The sequence below is a fragment of the Epinephelus moara genome, chromosome 5 (genome assembly GCF_006386435.1).
Source record: "Epinephelus moara isolate mb chromosome 5, YSFRI_EMoa_1.0, whole genome shotgun sequence".
NCBI lineage: Eukaryota > Metazoa > Chordata > Actinopteri > Perciformes > Serranidae > Epinephelus > Epinephelus moara.
This window is the reverse complement of record NC_065510.1, coordinates 41668136-41690310: the sequence shown is the minus strand read 5'-3', so window position 1 is coordinate 41690310 and position 22175 is coordinate 41668136. Positions and strand designations below refer to the sequence as shown.

Genomic DNA, 22175 nt, shown 5'->3' with positions numbered 1-22175 from the left:
AACAGTAGACAGTCAATGGGACTAACTACTTCCACTAGCTGGAAGTTCTACCTATAATCATTTCTAGAGTAGCACCTTCAGGAATAAGGTTGATAGAAAATATCATTTTCAAAGGCTAATCCTTTTATTCCTTTTTTTGATAAATGTCATTCAGGTCCAGGCCCGTCTTTAATGTCATGGCACGACTTTATTTTACACCTGAGGAGATAAGCACTGACAAAATTGACTGCCTGGACAACAAAGATGAACATTTACCAATGGTAACCTTAACAGCCTGCTTTGAAATGGTAGAAACAACAAAAAGCAATACAGGTACGGACCTGACCCAATAATGTGATTCATTAACAGCTGCTGATACTGCTTACCCAATAAGTGTGTTACTTTACTCTTGCTGTATTCCTTTTCAGCAGAAATGAGCTCTGGACTGAACATCTCATGGACACTCAATGTGGATCCAATGAGACAAACACCTCGAGGTTTCTTCAGTCCATCCGACAAGAAGGCTAGGAACCTTACCTCCACGCAGGAGCTGAAAGAAGATACCTGCTTCAACTACTCCATCTACATGCCAGTATGAATTTAATATTCACCCTCATATACTCTTTAACTATGAGCAGTTATCACCTATCTGAACATCTATAAATATCATCCATGTTTTGATATCTCAGCTACTTAGTATTTAGCGCTTTCCATTAACCTCCATAGCATACTTTAAGTCAAATAAAGTTTTATGATTTTTTTTAATAAAGAATAACCCCTTGAGATGTACCATCTTGTTTTCAAGGGGACCTAAATAGAAATATTACAATATAAGCACAATTAGACAAAACATTTAACAGAAATAAAAGTAATGTGATAATTAAACAATACCAAGTATGACAAAAACAAACAAACAGACCACAATGATGATAAGAGAAAACAAAACAAGCAACAAAAAACAAAACAGTAAATAGACATACAAAATGAGGAGATCATATTCCAAACAGAGTATAAAATGGATCATTCAATCACAGATGGAAAGGTGTGTGTGTCAGTGATAGCATCAAATAATATAGTTATATAACATAATTAAACAAAATTATAGATGTGTTATTATGAACATGTACACTTGATCCTATGATAGGAAGACAGCATTTTTGAACAAATGGAAAGATGATATGGATCTATGATTTAAAGGTAGATTATTCTAAACAGAAGGAGCTTTAAACATAAAGGCCTTCTTAGCTCATGTAAAGGAGAGGCAAGAACAAAGCTACATAGTGTATTATAAACTATACTTAGAGATAGAAGGTTGGCTTTAGATGCAGCCTGATATATAACATCAGCATGATTTAAAAAAATACCAGTATTGGAAAAAAGGGGTTGTAATACAAGCAAAAGTGAAGTCAATGAAAAGCAATTTCTGGACCAATAAAGAATACCAATACCAAGGGTAATTTTCTTTACAATATAATTAATATGACATTTGAATGAAAGATCAGAATCAAGCCATAGTTCCAGGTATTTGGTGTGTTCAGCTCTTTGCAGTGATGTACCATCAAGACAGGTAATAACACATGAACTAGCTTAAGATTTAAATTAAAATGCTTTTACAAGTAAAATAAATCATAGTGTCAGATTTAGTTTTATTGCTAAGTAATTTATTAGCGGCAAGCCAGTGTTGTAGGGTACTAACATCAGACTGCAAAGTTGATTCAATCTGTAATAAATTAGTTTTAGATGTGTATATTATTGTGTCATCTACATAAAGTTGAACACAACATTCAGAGAAAAACTGAGGGGAAGTCATTAATAAAAACCAAAAAAGAAGTGGACCAAGAGTTGAGCCTTGAGGCATGTCTCATTGTTGTATAATGTAGCAGATTTGCTTCCTTCATTGAGCATGCCAAGTATATTTACAGTTGTGCCCATAGGGTTCTACATTGAACAGATTTCTCCCAATTGTGTTCAGTTGTGTCTTTTACTTTACTTTAACTTTGGGCATTTTTCAAGCCAAGACTTGGCCTCAAAAATGAAAAAGTGCTGATGATTTTCATTAGATCTTCTATGCTTGTTATGATATAAAAATGTAAAAGCTTGAATCTTCATCAACCCACTTGCCTATGTAGCAACACCTTTTCTGTCCCATTGTCAGAAACTTGGCTTGTAAAACTATAATCCAAACTTATTCACTTTCATCGCCAGAAAAACCCTAAAACAGTGATACTAATAATTATGCAAATACATTGTTCATTATTCAGCCCTTTAGATTAATACTAAAACTAAACTTTCTAAAAGTTTTTTGTCTGCACTTCAACAATAAGCAGATAACTCTTCTTCTTCTTCTTCTTCTTCTTTGCAGAAATGTGTAAAAGACACATTATCACCCATCAGCATCAAATTAAACTTTTCCCAAGTTGACAGTGAGGGTGCAAGTGCCATCCTGAATATGGACAGCAAAAGGCAGGCTGCTGTTGAGGTATGTACAGTGATTACAGCACAAGGCTACAGCAGTCACATGAATTGCATCCTTACTCAATTACTAAGACATTTGTGTTTACATAAAGAAAAGAACCAGTGTTCTGCATATTACAAGGCACACAGCAAGATGTAAAATGGTATTCTGACTTAAATGTGTGATGACAGCTTTTTGTTAATTTGCCTTTTGGCACTCTTTTCCAATCGGGGATTGACCTTTGACTCAGATAGCAAAGACTGCCTTGAGAACATATTTGTTACTAAACCTGAACAAGTCAAAACAGTGACTTTTTACCAGGCTAGCCAGAAACTTAAAATGTAAAGCTTTACTATTGTTTTGTCAAGGAAATTGTTCCAACTGAAAATACAAATCTTCAAAGACCAGTCACAAATATAAACAGTATGAATAAGCTCCTGTATATCAGGCTTTTGGCTTCAAAGACAATTCTAGTCCCTTGAGTTTATAGCCAGCCTACAGCAGGTACAGAGTGCCCCAGGAATTTGTTCTAGTACCCACAAATGAGTTACCATTTCTGCACTGCTGGTAGTCAATAGGTTTTTGAATAAGTTTTTGGTTAGACAACTAAAAAAAGGCCTGTGGTAAACACAAGCTTAAAGGGCCAGTGTGTAATATTTGGCATGGTTTATTGTCAATCTGAATCTGAGTCTGAATATTCTACCCATTAATATGTTTATACAAGTGTATGATCGCTATAAAATAAAATTCGTTTGGTTTTTGTAGCCTTATAATTATGCTTTTATATATATATATATAGCAAGGGCCTTGCTTTAGAGAGATCGCCATCTTGCGCTGCCATGTATGTACGGCAGACCGAGCGGACAATCCAGCCAGCCAGAGAACGCGTTTCGCGTGTATAAATAAACCAACGAAGACAGCGGAAGGAAGGAAGAAGGAGGAGGAAACAGCAGAGAGTGTTAGTAGTTCGTCGATAGAGAGTAGTGAAAAGTTTTTTTAGTTATAAAGTTTGCGAATGGACCACACTTACCACGCAACAGGAGAGAATGAACCCGAACCGTCATCTGCGAGGAAAAGAAGACGCAACTTCACTCCTTGTGATGCACTCTCTGCGGCGCTTTTCCTCCTGATGATATATCTCCCCAACGATGGTAGCAGTAGCACCGAATCCCATTCTGTGCATTCAGCCTCTCTTCTCGCCCGCTCAGCATCAAACACATGGAGTTCCTCATCTGTATGCTCCGGCTCAAACAGGTATGGCTCTGGGTCTGTGTCCGCTACAAGAAACTCTTCAAAATCGCGTTCAAAGTCGTCCATTGCAGCTACTATAGTCCGGAGATATTGCTAGGCTAAATAAACAGCTGAGCTCTGTTTACCGGCTACGCTGTCAGTCAGTGTGCGGGCTGGAGATTGGCGGAGCAGAGAGGGGAAGGGGGTCCCCACTCAGTATGGTAAACGAGTATGTGTGTAAAGTTGTGAAGTGTGTCTGTTACGCCAGAAGAGTCAGAGTTTGGGATGGAGTCTTTTATGTGCTACCCCCTGGAGTGTTACCGGAGTTTCTGGAGTGCTCAAATAAACTGGCCTTTTTCCCGAACGCTCCTCTGGTCTCCTGCTCGTGAGGGATTCATTACAATATCGTAACATGGTTTAGATTTCTAAATAAACATTCACCTCGTGGCTAGGTAGACCTACTCCTGAAAAACTCGTGCGCAAGGCTTTTTGTCCCTACGAGGCCACCGTCATTTACCCGACGAGAGGGGTGAGCGAGTGAGCCCTGCAATCTAGAATTTGACCACTGATGTCACTGTTTTCAACCCATTTTACACACTGGCCCTTTAAAAGACATTCACATTTTGTTCTCTGACATAAAATGCATCAGAAAATACCAAACCAGTGATTTTCTAAGCTTTTATGTGTCTTAAAGAGGTGGTTGCTAACAAGTGGCTAAACGAGACTACAGAATGTCATCATGCCAAACACTTGTTTACAGCCTCATTGTACTAGGGATGTTAAATCATGGGACCATAGTGTAGTTTGTTTATAGCCTAATGACAGCCTTTTAACCTCTGGTGATTGCATTTAGGCTTCAAAAATCATAAAAGTGGTTCATTTGTGAAGATTATCTTGCTGAACAAAATGTGTAAGCATCATAAACGTTTGTTTGCCACAGAGTTTATTTTCTGCAATAATCCACAGTCTAATGAAAAAATCCCATAGGCTTTTTCACAAGGGAACCAGGAGAGCACTAACCTCTGGGTCGCCTTACAGAAAAATATCATCCTTAGAGCACTCTGTAGACCTTTTCAAACATGACATAAACAATTTAATGGGTCCCTTTGTATTTTGTGTCTAAATGTTTTGCAGGGTATGCAAAAGCCTGTTTATACATGTGTTTCAGTGAAATGGACAGCCAAGACATATTGCTTTTCACACCTGTGTCTATCAAGTGTCTCCAGCTTACCACTTGGGTTCAGATTTCGTTACAGTCACTGCCAGTAGAATCCAACATGTGTCCTTCTGGAGGGCAAAAGGATGGACAGTCATGCAACAGTTAGTCGCTTTAGGACATTGTCACTAAGCCACTACTACCTCCTGCACTGATGACGTGGTACTTGTTAGGAATGAATCAGTGTTTGCACTCCAAAAGATATGTTGTCAGATGTGTCCCAGACCACCTTGGCAAGTGGTTTGAGTGATTGGATCACAATGCATCTTGGTGGTCTATCAACCTGCTGGTGAAATTGGATGAATAGTCAGAAGTCATTCAAATTATTTCTCTGATTACCTTACACATCTGTGCAAAATGTCATATCAAGACATTTAAAATAATTGTTGATAATTGACATAATTGTTGAGATATTTCAGTTGGGACCAAAGTGGTGGAGCAGAAAGAAGTGTACCTACCTACTAACATTGCCAGTTATAGAGCTATGTTATTGGCATGGCTGTAAACCAGCATATTACTAGGGCTGGTAGATGGTAAATGTAGATCAGCTTTTCGGGTCATTCCTGTTATGTTTCAGTCATATCATCATCATTATCAGAATCATCATCATCATCATCTGAGACAAATAATGCTGATGGAAGGCACTGTTCTATTTGAACATGTCTGTTCACAGAACCTAGAAAGGTTGTTTAAACTGGTAACTGTTTTAAACTTGTTTAAATTTTGTTTTTTTGTGTCTTGTTCTGTATTTTATATACAGGTTCCATTTGAAAAGCATTGTAGAAAAAATGACACCTGTATTGCCGAACTTGAGGTGGATTTCAACTTCACGTACGTATATATGACAAACACAGCACAGCAACTGTAATATTAACATCATATGACCAAATCTAAGAAATGCTCTTTTTTTTCTTAGGAGCCCAACATTATTGGTGGTGGAAAATAACTACTTCAACATTTCTATAACACTGTCCAATCATGGTGATGACTCATACTACACCAGCCTAACAATGCACTATCCCCCAGGCCTCTCCTTCTCTATGATGGCTCTTAAGAAGGTGACTTAAAGTTAAACTTATATATCATGTCCTGCTCAGAGGTTGCTTTACTGTATAGACACCTGTACACCTGCTTGTTCATGGGGATTGCCTCAAGTGATGTCATGTGAATGAGCATTGTTTGGGGCTAAATAATTCAATTTTTTTAGTCCAGGGCTATGGAGTTTGAAAGAAACAAGCTTATTAAGCTCACAGGCTACATTAGTTGCTACTAGCTATTAGCAGCTACAGCTGCCAGAATCTCCAATCAGTTTGTTGGTCTTGGAGTTGCATTGTGGGTAACATAGGTGCCAGGTTTTGACAAGGAAGAGGAATTGTCTCTCCTGAGTCTGAAAATGTTATAGGAATGCAACATTATACTCACACAATGGTTTGTAGGATATCCTACGAATTAGCACCCAACGAATCATGTCATGTAAACAACATAAAGTTATGTACTTCAAGTTATCTTAATGTGGTTTGGTTTAGGAAAAGAAACATGGTGATGATGTACTTTAAAATGACTGAAAGAGCCAGCAGTTCCAAACACGAGTCAAAGTCCTGTGTTTTGTGGCCCATCCACCACCTCAACCTGCCTTCTTATGAAACCACTTCCTTATTTACTCCCATCAGCGCATTGGTCACGTGATTGCAGCCTTCCAAAATAAGTGGGTTATACACAAATTACTGACTTATGATTGTGTGGGATAACTATGAATTTTGGTGCATTACTTATCACAGGAAAACAAACACACAGTGAATGTAAACTGGAGTATTGTTGGCCACATGGCAACAGCCTACCCGTTTTAATAACTACTTTTAGCTGGATAACGCGTCATGCTACAAGATATACGTCATTTGAAGCTAGTTCCATGAGTGTCACAATGAGTGAACTGCAACACAGTCACCAGATCTCTGTCCATAAAGAGCACCTTTGGGATGAGGTGAAATGAGAAATTCACAGAATAATAGCACTGCTGAAAAATCTGCAGTAACTGTAACTTAAACTACACATGATGACCTTATCTGTGTTTCATCCAGTCATCAGTGTTTACAACCATTCCATCAGAGAATAGCTAAAGAGGAATCCTGATTATTCAGTCTCTGTTGAACTGCTTGTCAAAAAACCCCACTGACATGTCAACTAACTATCAGCTCTTTGCACCTCTTCTATATAAGCTGCATGTCAACAGATAAGATTATTAATATATGTCACACTTTTTGTGCAGTTTATTAGGAGTCATGATAGTTATTATGCATTATCTAACAAATAAATTGTAACAGGGTTTTAATGATGTCTTATTGATCTTTTATCTTCTATGCTATGTAAGATGACCCTGGGTGACTTTAAAGGCGCCTCCAAATAAAATGTATTATTATTATTATTATTATTGTTAGGGGAAAAAAGAAAAAAAAAGACATTCATTAAATGAATCTTCACAGATGCCAAGTGCAAAGCTTTCTTTCACACTTCTCGTGTCACAGAGGAAGAGGGTGATTTGTAACCCATGCAGGAAGTGTGGGTTTTCAGAGGCATCAGAGTGTTTCAAATCACAACATAACACTAATGCTGTTTTCTTTAGACTTGCCTGTAAGTTTGAATTTTTTTCTTCTTCTTCTTTTTTTTTTTTCATCTACGGTCCTGTTAACACAAATGTCACAGCAGTTAATTCAAGCTAAAAACTTTCAGGTTTACGTTTTTCAGTTGCATTCATAAAATTTCCATCCAACTGAGTCAAGTAATTCTTAAATAAACTACAAAAAACTACCATTTTTATAAGTAAATCAAATAACACTGAGGTGAACAGACTATGAGAAACTACAGCTCACAGAATTTACTTTAATAAAGTTTATGTAATTACTGTTCATAAATTCCATGTGTACCCAATATGTTGATTAACATATTTCAAATACATAGAATTTATTAAACATGAATACGTAACCTTTATATAGTAAATTTAACATTTTTTAACTACATAGAATTTAGTAACAGTACTTATGTAAACTTTAAAGTGAATTTTACATATTTAAAATACAAAAAAACTTAACAGTAATTACATAAACTTAAAGTAAATTCAACATACTTAGGCAACATAGAATTAAGTAAAAGTTATTACATAAACTTAATTTACACTGAACAAAAATATAAACGCAACACTTTTGTTTATGCTCCCAACTCAAAGCTCTAAAACATTTTCTATACACACAAAAGACCATTTCCCTCAAATATTGTTCACAAATCTGTCTAAATCTGTGTTAGTGAACACTCCTCCTTTGCCGAGATAATCCATCCCACCTCACAGGTGTGGCATATCAAGATCCTGATTAGACAGCATGATTATTGCACAGGTGTGCCTTAGGCTGGCCACAATAAAAGGCCACTCTGAAATGTCCAGTTTTATCACACAGCACAATGCCACAGATATCGCAAGTTTTGAGGGAGCGTGCAATTGGCATGCTGACTGCAGGAATGTCCACCAGAGCTGTTGCCCGTGAATTGAATGTTCATTTCTCTACCATAAGCCGTCTCCAAAGGCGTTTCAGACAATTTGGCAGTACATCCAACCAGCCTCACAACCGCAGACCACGTGTAACCACACCAGCCCAGGACCTCCACATCCAGCATGTTCACCTCCAAGATCGTCTGAGACCAGCCACCCGGACAGCTGCTGCAACAATCGGTTTGCATAACCAAAGAATTTCTGCACAAACTGTCAGAAACCGTCTCAGGGAAGCTCATCTGCATGCTCGTCGTCCTCATCGGGGTCTCGACCTGACTGCAGTTCGTCGTCGTAACCGACTTGAGTGGGCAAATGCTCACATTCGATGGCGTCTGGCACGTTGGAGAGGTGTTCTCTTCACGGATGAATCCCGGTTTTCACTGTTCAGGGCAGATGGCAGACAGCGTGTGTGGCGTCGTGTGGGTGAGCGGTTTGCTGATCTCAACGTTGTGGATCGAGTGGCCCATGGTGGCGGTGGGGTTATGGTATGGGCAGGCGTATGTTATGGACAACGAACACAGGTGCATTTTATTGATGGCATTTTGAATGCACAGAGATACCGTGACGAGATCCTGAGGCCCATTGTTGTGCCATTCATCCACGACCATCACCTCATGTTGCAGCATGATAATGCACGGCCCCATGTTGCAAGGATCTGTACACAATTCCTGGAAGCTGAAAACATCCCAGTTCTTGCATGGCCAGCATACTCACCGGACATGTCACCCATTGAGCATGTTTGGGATGCTCTGGATCGGCGTATACGACAGCGTGTTCCAGTTCCTGCCAATATCCAGCAACTTCGCACAGCCATTGAAGAGGAGTGGACCAACATTCCACAGGCCACAATCAACAACCTGATCAACTCTATGCGAAGGAGATGTGTTGCACTGCGTGAGGCAAATGGTGGTCACACCAGATACTGACTGGTTTTCTGACCCCCCCAGACCCCCCCAATAAAGCAAAACTGCACATTTCAAGAGTGGCCTTTTATTGTGGCCAGCCTAAGGCACACCTGTGCAATAATCATGCTGTCTGATCAGCATCTTGATATGCCACACCTGTGAGGTGGGATGGATTATCTCGGCAAAGGAGAAGTGCTCACTAACACAGATTTAGACAGATTTGTGAACAATATTTGAAATGGTCTTTGTGGTCTTTTGTGTGTATAAAAATGTTTTAGATCTTTGAGTTCAGCTCATGAAAAATGGGAGCAGAAACAAAAGTGTTGTGTTTATATTTTTGTTCAGTGTAAGAAAATTTAACATATTTGAAATACATAGAATTGATTAAAAACAATTGCATAATCTTTAAAATAAATAAAAATTAAAATAAATTAGGTACATTTTATGAACTGTAACTGCATAAATTCTCATAGTCTGTTCATAAAATTTCTTTGAGTGTTCCAGAGGTTCTCACTTAACACATTCTTTTTTTTCTCTTAAAACAGGCAACAAGACCAACGGTCCATAGCTGCAGAGATCTACAAGAAATACATGACAGAAGTATATGTGATGTGAGCCGTCCTGTGTTTCGCAGCAGAACGTCTGTGAGTCATTCTGCACCCTGACACTCTCATATCAGACAGAAGTGAAGTTTCAGAAATCAAGAACTGCAACCAACTGCCTGAACTTTTGACATTTACAACCATGGCAACTTCTCCAATGCAAATCGTTGGTCTTTCACATTGACTCATACCTAACATCACTGTCTGTTTTTTTGTTTGAAGGCAACATTTCGAACTTCCTTCCGCGTCTTGAACAATTATGAGTGGAATGACACAATTTCAATGACTGTTACTGGGAAGAGGTAGATACCTTCTTAAACAATCCAACAAACAGAACAAAGCTTAACATTTTGTCTGTATTATTAAAATATAATTTACTACCATAACATATTTCATGTTTGATACTCACAAGAAATGCTTTTTTTCATCCTCAGTGATAATGCAAACTCCACCAGGATCTCTTCCATGGCAAAAAGCATCTCTGTACAGTATCAAATTAAAATGGCAGTAACAGTGTAAGTGGTACTATTCACATAAATAGTTACATATGTATGTATAGAATCCAGCCAGTAGCTAGGTTATCTCACAGCTACCTTCATACTGTGATCATTGTGAATTCTTTTTTTCTTTTTTGTTTAGGAAAGACGACCCTATCACCTACATAAACTTCACAGCTGAGGATGCTGGACCTAAGAAATTGGTTGCTATATATAAGGTGAGGCAGTAAATTGCTATGAAACAAGCAATCATCCAGTCCCGCAGCAAATTTGAACTCTTCTATCATTCAGTACTGATCAAGCTGCAGTTTTAGACCTGCATTCACTGATTGTCTGGTTACTTGGGGCATCTCAGCTATCACCCAACACAACACTGACATAATGGGTGTCTTCCAGTGGTGTAAGGTAGTTAGGATGGGCCCCAGTGCACCAGTGCACACAAATATGACGGGCCCAATAATGTATGCTATCATGCACATATATCCTTACATGATCAGAGACTTGACATTGGATAACATTAACATATGTATTACCCAGCAATCATGAATACATATCTGTATTTCACAAAAATGACCAAAGAAAAAAATACCAAAGAAAATTAGAAATGACTAATTTAACCATTTTAATTGTTTATAGTTTATCTGAAATAAGCATATAATTCTGTTACAGATGCTATTGACTATTTTACAACAAAAAAATAAAAAACAAAAAAATTAACATAATAGATTTCCCTTTTTCAAGGGTATATGCAATGTGTATAGCAAATGGCACTGTTTTTAATTTAATGAGACCAAGAAACGTACACTTACGTCTGCACCGATAACTGCGATAACACTTGCATCACTCATGGTTACTCTTGTGCTGAAGGAGTACCTATTCTGAAATAGGAACTAATAAAGGCCCCACAAAATAGAATTCTGAAATTTGGGTTCTTAGAAAAATAAACATATATTGTTACCTCAAAAGACATTACAGTGAACTTGTTACTGTAGCAAACAGTTGACTACTTACACACTCAACAGCAGCATTACCAATCATTTGTAATCGTGTTTGAGTTCACCTGACAAATTTTAGTCCAATATTCACTCTCCTTTTTGCTCTGTTTTGGTCTTCAGCAACCCTAGGGTGAATTAGAAATATGCACTCAATAGAGTGCAGATCTCTTCCACACGAACTGATCTTGGCCACTCTAGCAGTCTTCCAGCAGACGCACTGCATCATGTTTGCACCTTGTCATTTCTGACAGAGCTGCAAAGTGTTGCACAGAGCAGATCAAGTTCTGCTGCAGGCACTGTATTTGAACTATAGATATGATGTTATTATGAGAGAGTCCAGTCCAAAAGTGGGTTGCAACATGGCCAAATGCGAGTATGGCGCTGTTTAAAACTGTGGGACCTTGAACCAGTGACTAAGGAGAAATCTGAAACCTGTGGCTGGACCAGTTGGGAACCATTGGTCCAAAGTGGTTTCAGTCTGCATGGGTGGCCACCTGGCAGAGATCTGCACTCTACTGAATGCTCATTTCTAGTTTACCCTGGGGTTGGTGAAGACCCAAACAGAGCAACAAGGAGAGTGAATATTAGGCTATAGTTTCTCAGGTGAAGACAAACATGATTCCAAAAGTAGTTGTAGGACAGGACAAGGGGGCAGGAACAGAGATGGTCAGATGACACTTCAACAAAAACAGTTGTGAGAAGAGAAAGAGAAAAGGCAAGATGTCAAAATGGATGGAAAAAGATTATGAAGGAGGAGGAAAAAGATAATTCTTAAAAATCAAGTGTGTAAAATTTAGGGGAATTTGGGGGTGTTCAGCTTTGAGGATTGCAGATTGTAACCAGCTGAAACTTCTCTCGATTAGAATTCCTTCGATGTTCATTGTTAAGCAGGTTTTTAACAGAAGCTGAATTATCCTCAGAGGTCACTTCCTCTCCTAAACAAATGCACCAGCTGATTAAAACCAGCAAAAACACTGAATAAAGCAGTTTTACATTATAAATCAGTGTTTGTCTAACACTGCTCAGCCAGTCGCAGACGGCACGCTAGCCCAACACCTGGTAATATGTGCTCACCTTTTATTCTCTGATACTTAATGTGTGCTCACCTTATTTCCAATCTAGACATTCAGGTGTTTTTTTACCATGAGCAGCATGTCTCCTCTCAAAAACAAAAAAATAATTGTTAAAAAAAAGTCCGCGTTTTTCCGAGGGGCTTCTAACTATGGTGGCCAATGCGAAAACATGAATGGCCCTATCTAGAGCCAGTGTTTGGTTTGTCCACTCTGGGCTACTGGGGAAACATGGCAGTGCAACATGGCAGTCTCCACAGACAAGGACCTGCTCCCTGTGTAAATGTAAACGGCCCATTCTAAGGTATGAGAAACACAGTAATTCTTATTTTCAGGTGACTATACATGAAAGAATTCTTCATTCTAATTATATTATATTTAATTTCTGCCAATATATCCCCCTCAATCCCACACACTGCACCTTTATAGATGCTCGTGGGCAGATTTTGCTACCTGTCCTGTACCTGTGAAGCTAGCTGTTGCTAAGCAAAGCTAACTGGCTGCTGGCTGTAGCCTCATATTAACCAACCAGACTGGTAGCCAATCCTGTCACCTAACCCTCAGCAAGGAAGTGAATATTTCCCAAAGTGTCAAAATATTATTTTAAAACTCTCTCTCCCTATCCACAGATAGATAATCTTGGTTTCAAGGCTTTTCCCATCAATGTGTCCCTGTTCTTCCCAACTAAACTGGAGCATAACTTTGAAATGACGAACTATCAAGTCTATGTCCAGCAGGTAACTTCGCCACTGCCAGCGAAAACGACATATTCTTATCTATACTGCTGCTGTGTACAGAATTACAAATCCTTAATGCTTACAAATTACTTTCTTTTAGAACAAAACTGAATGCACAGCCACAAATAACATGAATTCTGAAGTAAGTTAAACATATCTAGTATCAAAATATTCTGAACATGTTGTGAAATGATCCCTAAATAAAAAGAACTTTTGCTGTGTTACAGTACTGCACGCCAGAAAAATACTGCAGAGTCATAGTATGTGACAGTTTCATCCTGGAGAAAGAATCACCCACTGAGTTCACATTGTCAGGAGACATACAGTTCAAGGATCTCAAACAGCATGCAGCGGTACGTAGCAAGAACACACAGACAGAATACACAACACATGTAGCATTAAAAAGGATGAGTATATCATTGATTGACTCTTACTTTGCAGAATATAGCCTTCCTTAAAAGATATACTGGAGACAGTGCAGAGGTTAAATTCAAAAGCTTTATACAAGTTGGCTACGACAAGAATCAATATTTGCTGGACTCTCATAAACAACAGGTACGTAGACGTATGACCACAGTAATGCCATTTCAAAGATTTTGCTTTATTGTTTTTCAGGATACCAAATTTATTGTGTTTATTAAACACAAAATCAATATGTTTTTTACACAGCAGAAGTCTGGCAATGATCCAACAATGAAATGGGTACATTCAGTCTACACACAATGAGCCAAAACTTTTTTATATATAAGATATTTTAGATTCTCATTCAAATAAGCCTACGGCCCCACTTTAAAGACTTTATTTTTCTCTGCCAACAGACTGAAGTTCGGGTTGAGTTCATTATTCCCCCGAATCAACTGCAGATCATTGCAACTGGAGCTGGATTGGGATTCTTGCTTTTGATCATAATCGCCATCATCATGGTTAAGGTGAGAATCAATTCCCAAATTGAAGAGTTTCATTACAAACCAGGACAAACTTCTGTCCTCATATCAGAGCTGTTACTGAATTTATAAAAAATGCTTTGTTTGTTGTGAAATGGGTCACCAGGTTATGTGGTCTAATGATTTTTCTTGTGTCTGTCATAAGTTGGGTTGCTTCAAGCGAAAAACACTTGAGTATTATCAAGAGATGGAGGAGGAAGCTACTCTTCAGGCAGGCACCCCTACCAAGTCCACCACTGCCCCCACCCAGGGAGCAGACAGCCACTCAGAGACTGACAGCAAGCCTGACCCAACACCAGAGGAAAAAACTCTTCTTGATGATGGTGAGACAAACGGCAGCATCCAACCAGCTGATCCAGAGAAGGGACTGAATTAAATGGATAAACCAACCTAACTGCTTGTGTCCACATAGCGTTTTTCTTTGGCAGAAACGGTAGGGGTGGGTGACACCACAAAATTTGTTTTTGATCTGATAATACAGGGCCAGAATCGCCAGCATCGATATCGATACCAGTACGATACTTTTTGTTATTAAAAGTGGCACATTTCTTTATATATAGGGGAAAGCAGTTCATGATTTATTAGGTGAATAATCAATGTACTTAAATAACAGCTAATGATGACCAATTACAGTTTGAAAATGTAACATTAACCAATGATGATGACTGGATTTGATTTATATATTCATTTCATGACAACATACCGAGATATTCCTTTTTATTTTATTTCCCATTCTTTTTTGTTTTTTTTTTGTCACTGCTATTATTTGTTGGATTTAAGTAGTCAGGCTCGGACATACTCTCATTGAATGTCCACTAAACCGATATGGTCGCCCAGACCGCATGGCTGCATGCATAGTACGATTGCCAGAGCGCCTCGAAAAAAGACGCTTGGCATGACGATTTTTCTCTAGGCGGTCGCATGCAACAGCATACGCTCTGTCCTCAGTGGGAATAATTCAAAAACAACTCTGGCGCTGAGAAAAAGAATGCTATGTGGACACAGGCCCTAAGTGGACTGACTGAATTATAAAGCATGCAGCATGCACAGGAGCACAATACTAGTGAGTGACATTGTTAAAGGTATAGCTCCACATTTTGAGAGTTATGCTTCTATGCTTTCTTGTTTAGAGTTAGATAGGACTGATACCACTCAGGAGATATTAGCTTAGCATAAAGTTGGAAACAGTGGAGCACTGTTAGCCCAGCTTTCTCTGATTCTGACAATCTTCACCTACCAGCCGTCTCAAGCTCACTGATTAACATGTTATATCTTGTTTGTTTTATCTGTACAAAAAGCATATATATATATATATAAAGAGGACTTTTCAGCTTTCAGTTTTAGTTTTACAGGGGGTTGTGTGGCAGACTATTTTTTGCAGATTTTTTTTTTTTTTTTTTAATAGAGCCAGGACAGCTGTATTCCTTCATCTTCCACTCTTTATGCTAAGTTAGACTGTCTCCTAGCTCTAGGTTCATATCAACAAAGAGGGAAATGTAGTTTCATAAAGGCAAAAAATTAACTCAAGGTCCATTATTTTATTGTTAGCTTTTCTGAGCTATGAATGGCATATCTGTCCTCCTCAGCAGGTACTGTGTGCTCAGTTGGAGATGACTTGGTCACGAGGTAACTGGTGGTCAGGTATCAGGGGGATGACCACCAGACCTGATTAATATGAGTCCCCCCATATGTTGAAACAATATATATGCCCTTGTGTGGGAGTAAGAGAGCTTAACACTCATGTATACTGAACAAAAATTTAAACACAACCTTTTAAATCAAATTGTCACAAATGTGTTAAAATCCGTGTCAGTGAACACTTCTCCTTTTCTAAGATAATCCATCCACCTGACAGGTGTGGCATACCAAGATGCTGATTAAACAGCATCATTACTACACAGGTGTGCCTTGGGATGGTCACAATAAAAAGACACTAAAATGTGCATCTTCACCTTGAAAAAAAGACATTTATTTGGATTTTACATAACTAAGTGCTACAAAAATGCAGATTTGGGTTCCAGATACCCCAAAGAATCAGTCAGTATCTGGTGTGACACCATTTGCCTCAAACAGTGTGACACATTTCCTTCATATAGAGCCCTGTAGAATGTTGGCCCACTCCTTTTTAGTGGCTGTGTGAAGTTGCTGGTTATTGGCAGGATTTGGAGCACACTGTTGTAGAATAGAACAGTGTGCAGTGTTCTGACACTGATTTTAACAAATTTGTGGCCAGAATTTGAGAGAAATATTGAGTGCATTCAAAAAAAGTGTGAAAAGTGGTAGCAAACCAAAGTGTTGCATTTAAATTTTTGTTAATACTGTATAAAATACTTTACCTGGGCAAGCTGGTGGCACTTGGAGGCATGGTGAATGGAGGTAGAGGGATACTGTAAATAGTGTTGAGAATGCTGGAAGTGGGTGTTAATAATTGTACATCTTTGAGATCAATTTTTGTGTACATTTGCAGTATTGTATACATATATTCACTGTTATATCGTGACCTTCCTTTGTTTGTATGTGCATTTTATTTTTAATTAGCTCCCAAGTGTTGAAGATTTTCTTGTGGGTGCAGTGTATGTGTGATTTATGAACATGTTTTAAGCTCTCTATCAATAAAACATTTTGTCCGTCAGATCTGGGTGAGTGCCTGAATTTTGTATCAAAGTATGTTTTTCATGTATCAATTTATGGCATGTAAATACATTTTTGTGCCAGTTTTAAACAGAGACACACCTTTGTTCATGCAAAAAAAGAAACAAATTTAAAAAGATATTGCATTTTCACTGACAGTCTGTCGAGATAAATGACTTTGCCCAACAACTGTGCACATAGATTTAGGAAGGTGCAAGTTATTTAAAAAAAAATCTATTATGACATTTATTACTGTAATTTGTACTTTCCACAATGTTTCTGTTGAGAGGTCTACTTTTTTTTTTAAGAGAATCCATACATTAATCCATACATGTTAATTAAAATTAACATTCATTTTTAGCATGCAGCATTCACACCTGCAATTTTTAAAGATTCTCTAGTTAATACTGTAATTTGTACTTTCCACAGTGTCTCTGCTGAGAAGTTTACTTGTCTATGAGAATCTTTCAGCTATTCTTCATCTCTGGCCTAAAAAACAAAATTTCAAGTTAAGAGAAAATGTTTTTATTGACTTAAACGGCAAGGAAGCCTTAAAACATACATAGATGTAGATGTGCTTGTGACAGGGGCATATACATATACAGTACAGGCAGTGCACTGAGGCCTGTGGGGTGGGGGGGCTTTGCAAATGATTCAGATTGCCACCTTGGAACTACACTTGAGTTCAAAGAACTCACATTAAATTAAAAATGGTGCCATTTGCTGTAGGCTGTAAGCCCTCAAACATGCAAACCCATCTCTGCCATGATTTCCTTTTCTTTTCTTTTCTTTTCTTTTCTTTTCTTTTCTTTCTTTCGATAAAATAGTCCGTAGCCCTCTATAACAAAATCAAATGTGCCTTGTAACTAGCAACTAGAGTGCACTGGAGCCTGTGGTAACTACCTTACACCAGTGGTTTGTGAGGTTTGCTTTAGTGTCAGACCTTACAATATGTTGGCAAAACATTCTGGCCATTGCACACTGTTATTGGTGAGCAGCACAGCAAATGATGCAATATAGCCCCAGAGCAGCTCATTTCAAACATGCTGCCTATGCCAGTTGGCTTAAATAAGAGAAACACAAAAACTTTACTTTATAGTTTGAATGAGGAATTCAGCGTAACTGGGAGTGGACTACTTTTACAATCTGCTGGAAGGTGCATGGGCAGACACTGATGTTTAAAATCTACTAAAACACATTGACCCACACTGTTGTACTGGGTGACATGTTCCTTCATTACAATCAACACACACTCTCTACTTTATTTGGACTCAATCCCATGTACACCGTCCCTTTGGTAAATACATAATACAGCACCAAATGTGGATGAATCCACCAGTGAAAATAGTCCCCCACAAATGCACCTACTGCTTAAGTAATATTTAATGAAAACTACATTGACCAGCTATTTTAGGAAATTACTGAGTCTTATAATGGATTGTGAATTTAATTTAATTTTAAAAAAAATATTTGAGTCCAAAATAAATGTTGTTTTTTTTTTTTTTTTTTTTTTTTACTTCTGTGTAAGGTTCCTGATGTTTGGTTACTGCTTTTAACAAGGCTTGTTAGCCAATAGTATGACATTGTTTGTATCACCTGGTATCTCTGTGTCATCAACAATCAAGAGCCTTAGTCGTTGCCAGTTAGTTTGAATAAGAGAAAAGAAAAATGGCTGAGTGCCTGGATTCACTTTGGTACCAATCCCAGGTGCTCAGCGACAAAAAGAGAAGCAAGACAGGGATGAACATTGGTTCAGCTTTTACTCTTTGGAGTCAGCTTAAGGAATTTCATGGGCTGAAAAGCCACTCCAAGATGTCCTCTTTTCGACTGGTAAACTAAAGCTAATGTAGCTAACTTCCTGTTGCTGCCATTATGCAGGTTAAACACAGTGCTGAAGGACCATCTCAGTAGCTGTTCTCCTCCTGGCGAATGGTCAGTTCAACGTCTGCCCAGTTAGCACAATCCAAATGGTGCTTTACTTGTATAGCATCTTTCTGGTCTTCCAACCACTCAAAGCGCTTTTTACACTACAAGTCATATTCACCAATTCACACATACAGTCACACACTGGTGGGCAAGGCTACCATACATGGTGCCACCTGCTACTCAGTAACCATTCACATGCTCTCAAACACAGATGGAACAGCCATCTGGAGCAATTTGGATGTGGAGCAATGTGGACTGGAGGAGCCGGGGATCAAACCGCCAAGCTTCCAATTAGTGGATGACCCGCTTTAACTCTGAGCCACAGCTGCCCTGAGCTAACACAGCAGCAGCGGCTCAAACTCACACTGACACCAAAATGGCTCAATTCTGTCATTACACCTGTTAACAACTGTTATAATAATAACAGTGATGCAAACAGCCCTGTCATTGTGTGTGAGGGCAGACTTGGTCTGTACCCAGTGCAGAGCTCACACTCCTGCAGTAGCAATCTACTGACAGAATTGGAGGTAGAGGGACTGTAAGGGTCTGAAAGAGAGAGTGGGGCAAGTCTTGAGAGTAGCATTACTACCAGAAATCAGGGGTGAAAAAACAAAAGAATTTTAGCCTGTTGGTAAAAAACAGCATTTTCTTTTTTTGCCTGCATTTTATATCAGTGGATTTTCTCCCTCCTTCCAAATACGATGAGACATAAAACCAATAAGGGTGGAACTTTTTTTGTCATGGCACGTTCTTACTTAAAGCTATAGGCTACATATCTGAAGATTACCGTAGATTACATGAATCTTGAAACACCACTGTGTGCAAAGTAACCCAAATCTATACAATGGCATGCAAAAGTTTGGGCACCCCTGGTCAAAATTTTGTTTGCTGAGAGTAGTTAAGTATGTAAAATTCTTGTGTGCACTGCTCTTTTGAGGTCTATCCATAGATTTTCAGTGATGTTTAGGGGACTGAGGACCATAGCAAAACCTACAGCTTGTGCCTCTTGAAGTAGTCCATTGTGGATTTTGAGGTGGGTTTAGGATCATTGTCCTGTTGTAGAAGCCATCATCTCTTCATCTTCAGCTTTTTTTTTTTTTTTTTTTTTACAGATGGTGTGATGTTTGCTTCCAGAATTTGCTGGAATTTAACTGGATCCACTCTTCCCTCAACCTGTGAAATGTTCCCCATGCCACTGGCTGCAACACAAGCCCAAAGCATGTCCAAAAAGTTCTATTTTAAGTTCATCACTCCACAGGACTTGTTTCCAAAAAGCATCAGGTTTGTTTTGATGTTCCTTTGCAAACTTTTTGTGGTGAGGACACAGGAGAGGTTTTCTTCTGACGACGCTTTCATGAAGGTCATATTTGTGCAGGTGTCGCCGCACAGTACAACAGTGCACCACCACTCCAGAGTCTGATAAATCTTCCTGCAGGCCTTTTGCAGTCAAACGGGGGTTTTGATTTGCCTTTCTAGCAATCCTACAAGCAGCTCTCTCTGAAAGTGTTGTTGGTCTTCCAGACCTCAACTTGACCTTCACAGTTCCTTTTAACTTTCTTAAAGGAGAAGTGCGGTATTTTGCACTTTGAGCCCCATTTCTGGGTTGTTTATGATGAAATAGAGTGGCTAAGACCAAAATAGTGACGACTGCTCATTTTCGGAGAATTCGGCTTTCCCCTGCCTGGCTTTACACTGTTTTCAAAGCCATGAAACTCACCGAGTGGTCAGTGGTGTTCGTTGTTGTTCTGACATAAGAATTGTAGCAAACTGTGGTTTCCATCCGTGTTTTCGCTATTATCTCGATTGTGGAACTATTTTTTCAGCTGCCTCACACCCATGTGTAAACTTCTGCTTGATAGTTTGTTTGACCCTGAAGCCCGCTTGATGGCGATAATGCTCCTTTACGTGGGTGTCGCCAACTGGCAGGAAACCATTGCAATGTAATGGGACACAGAAAAGAAGCAGAAGAAGGTTGGTGTTATGTTCAAAGGCATCATACTGCGAAGGTTGTTTACAAGCGAGTAATCCATTGTGCAGTTGTTTAAACTTATTACAAAACGTTTTCGTTCGTTCTCGTTCTTCCTCCAGGAGCACACACAGCACTGTTGAGTTGGCACTTTTGCTGAGCTAAAAGACTACAATGACTACAACCTTGTCGTAAACAACCAGTGGCCACTCTGTGAGTTTCATGGCTTTGAAAACAAATGTTTAGGGTGGTTTTAGGACAGGTTCACACATGGCCATAGGCAGCAGTGTTAAGCCAGGCAGGGGAAAGCCAAATTCTCAGAAAATGAGCAGCCGTCACTATTTTGATCTTAACCACTCTATTCCATCATAAACAACCCAGAAATGGGGCTCAAAGTGCAAAATACCGCACTTCTCTTTTAATTACATTATGAATGGAGGATACAGCTCCCTGAGCAAACACTTTGCTATCTTATTATAGCCTTCTCCTGCTTTGTAGGCATTCAGAGTGCTAGGGAGCCCATGGGTGCTGATTGTCGGGACAAGCTTTAAAGAGTCGAGTATTTATAAAGCTTTGAAGCATCACCTGGCCTTTCCTAATGATGACTGTAGACAAGCCATGGTCCTAACAAGCTAATTAAGGTGGTAAAAGTTGTCTGACAGCTCAAATTTCTTGGGGTGCCCAAACTTTTGTATGGTGCTCCTTTTGTTTTTTTCACTCTAAAATTGTACAAAACAAAAATAATTCACTAATCTTGCTTAAAAAGTTGAAAAGCATTTTCCATCTTAAACTTAATGCCCTTTTACGATCAGTTCAACTATTGACAGTGAATAATATTTTGATTATGTGTGCCCAAACCTTTGCATGTCACTGTAGGTAATGTAGCTATAGCTACATGTTTCAGAATGAATGTATTACTCTACCACCAAAGATTCATCACTTGACATGACTGCATCTGCCTGAGTCTCCCTCCACTCGACCATGAAATATGCAGGTTATGCAACCAACTGGCAACAACTTCTGCTTCCAGCAACAGAGGTGTTGTGACTTGAATGCAATGAAAGGGGGAAGGGGGGAGGGGGAGTAATGTTGTTTCTAGCGGGTAATGTTATCAATAGCACCTTTAAGATAGGGGACATAAAATAGTTTTGGAACAGTATTGTGCTCTGGGTCAATGTTAATGACCGGGTCTTCACATGCATGTGAAAAAGCACACGGGTGATACAATACACCTACCTACCAAACATTATTCCACTGATCTACAGGGGCCTGTATCAGACAGCAGGTTTAACAAACTGAGCTAATGAACCCTGAGATCAGAACAACTGATTGGAGTCAGTTCAGTCATCTCAGAGTATGTTCACTGTGAGTTAAGCTCATGCATGGTGAATGTTAAAGCCATCATCAATGGAGGTCTGATACTACGATTCACCATGGCAACAGGTAAATAAAAGGTAGAGCCTCCATTTTAATCCAGTGCATGT

The 22175-nt window shown here is 39.0% G+C and overlaps 1 protein-coding gene across 1 annotated transcript in view; it reads left to right on the top strand.

Moving 5' to 3' along the window:
• zmp:0000001082 (integrin alpha-D) overlaps nucleotides 1-16800 on the top strand; it is a 36023-nt gene extending 19223 nt beyond the window's left edge. Inside the window, exons 16-31 of the mRNA XM_050043591.1 lie at nucleotides 155-312; nucleotides 408-571; nucleotides 2342-2458; nucleotides 5641-5711; nucleotides 5797-5938; nucleotides 9869-9967; nucleotides 10148-10227; nucleotides 10360-10440; nucleotides 10565-10640; nucleotides 13117-13224; nucleotides 13325-13366; nucleotides 13452-13577; nucleotides 13666-13779; nucleotides 13894-13926; nucleotides 14043-14153; nucleotides 14314-16800. Coding sequence (XP_049899548.1) covers nucleotides 155-312; nucleotides 408-571; nucleotides 2342-2458; nucleotides 5641-5711; nucleotides 5797-5938; nucleotides 9869-9967; nucleotides 10148-10227; nucleotides 10360-10440; nucleotides 10565-10640; nucleotides 13117-13224; nucleotides 13325-13366; nucleotides 13452-13577; nucleotides 13666-13779; nucleotides 13894-13926; nucleotides 14043-14153; nucleotides 14314-14544 — 1753 coding nt within the window. The 3' untranslated portion in view covers nucleotides 14545-16800. The remainder of the gene's footprint in view (nucleotides 1-154; nucleotides 313-407; nucleotides 572-2341; nucleotides 2459-5640; nucleotides 5712-5796; nucleotides 5939-9868; nucleotides 9968-10147; nucleotides 10228-10359; nucleotides 10441-10564; nucleotides 10641-13116; nucleotides 13225-13324; nucleotides 13367-13451; nucleotides 13578-13665; nucleotides 13780-13893; nucleotides 13927-14042; nucleotides 14154-14313) is intronic.
• The last annotated feature ends 5375 nt before the right edge of the window (nucleotides 16801-22175 follow it).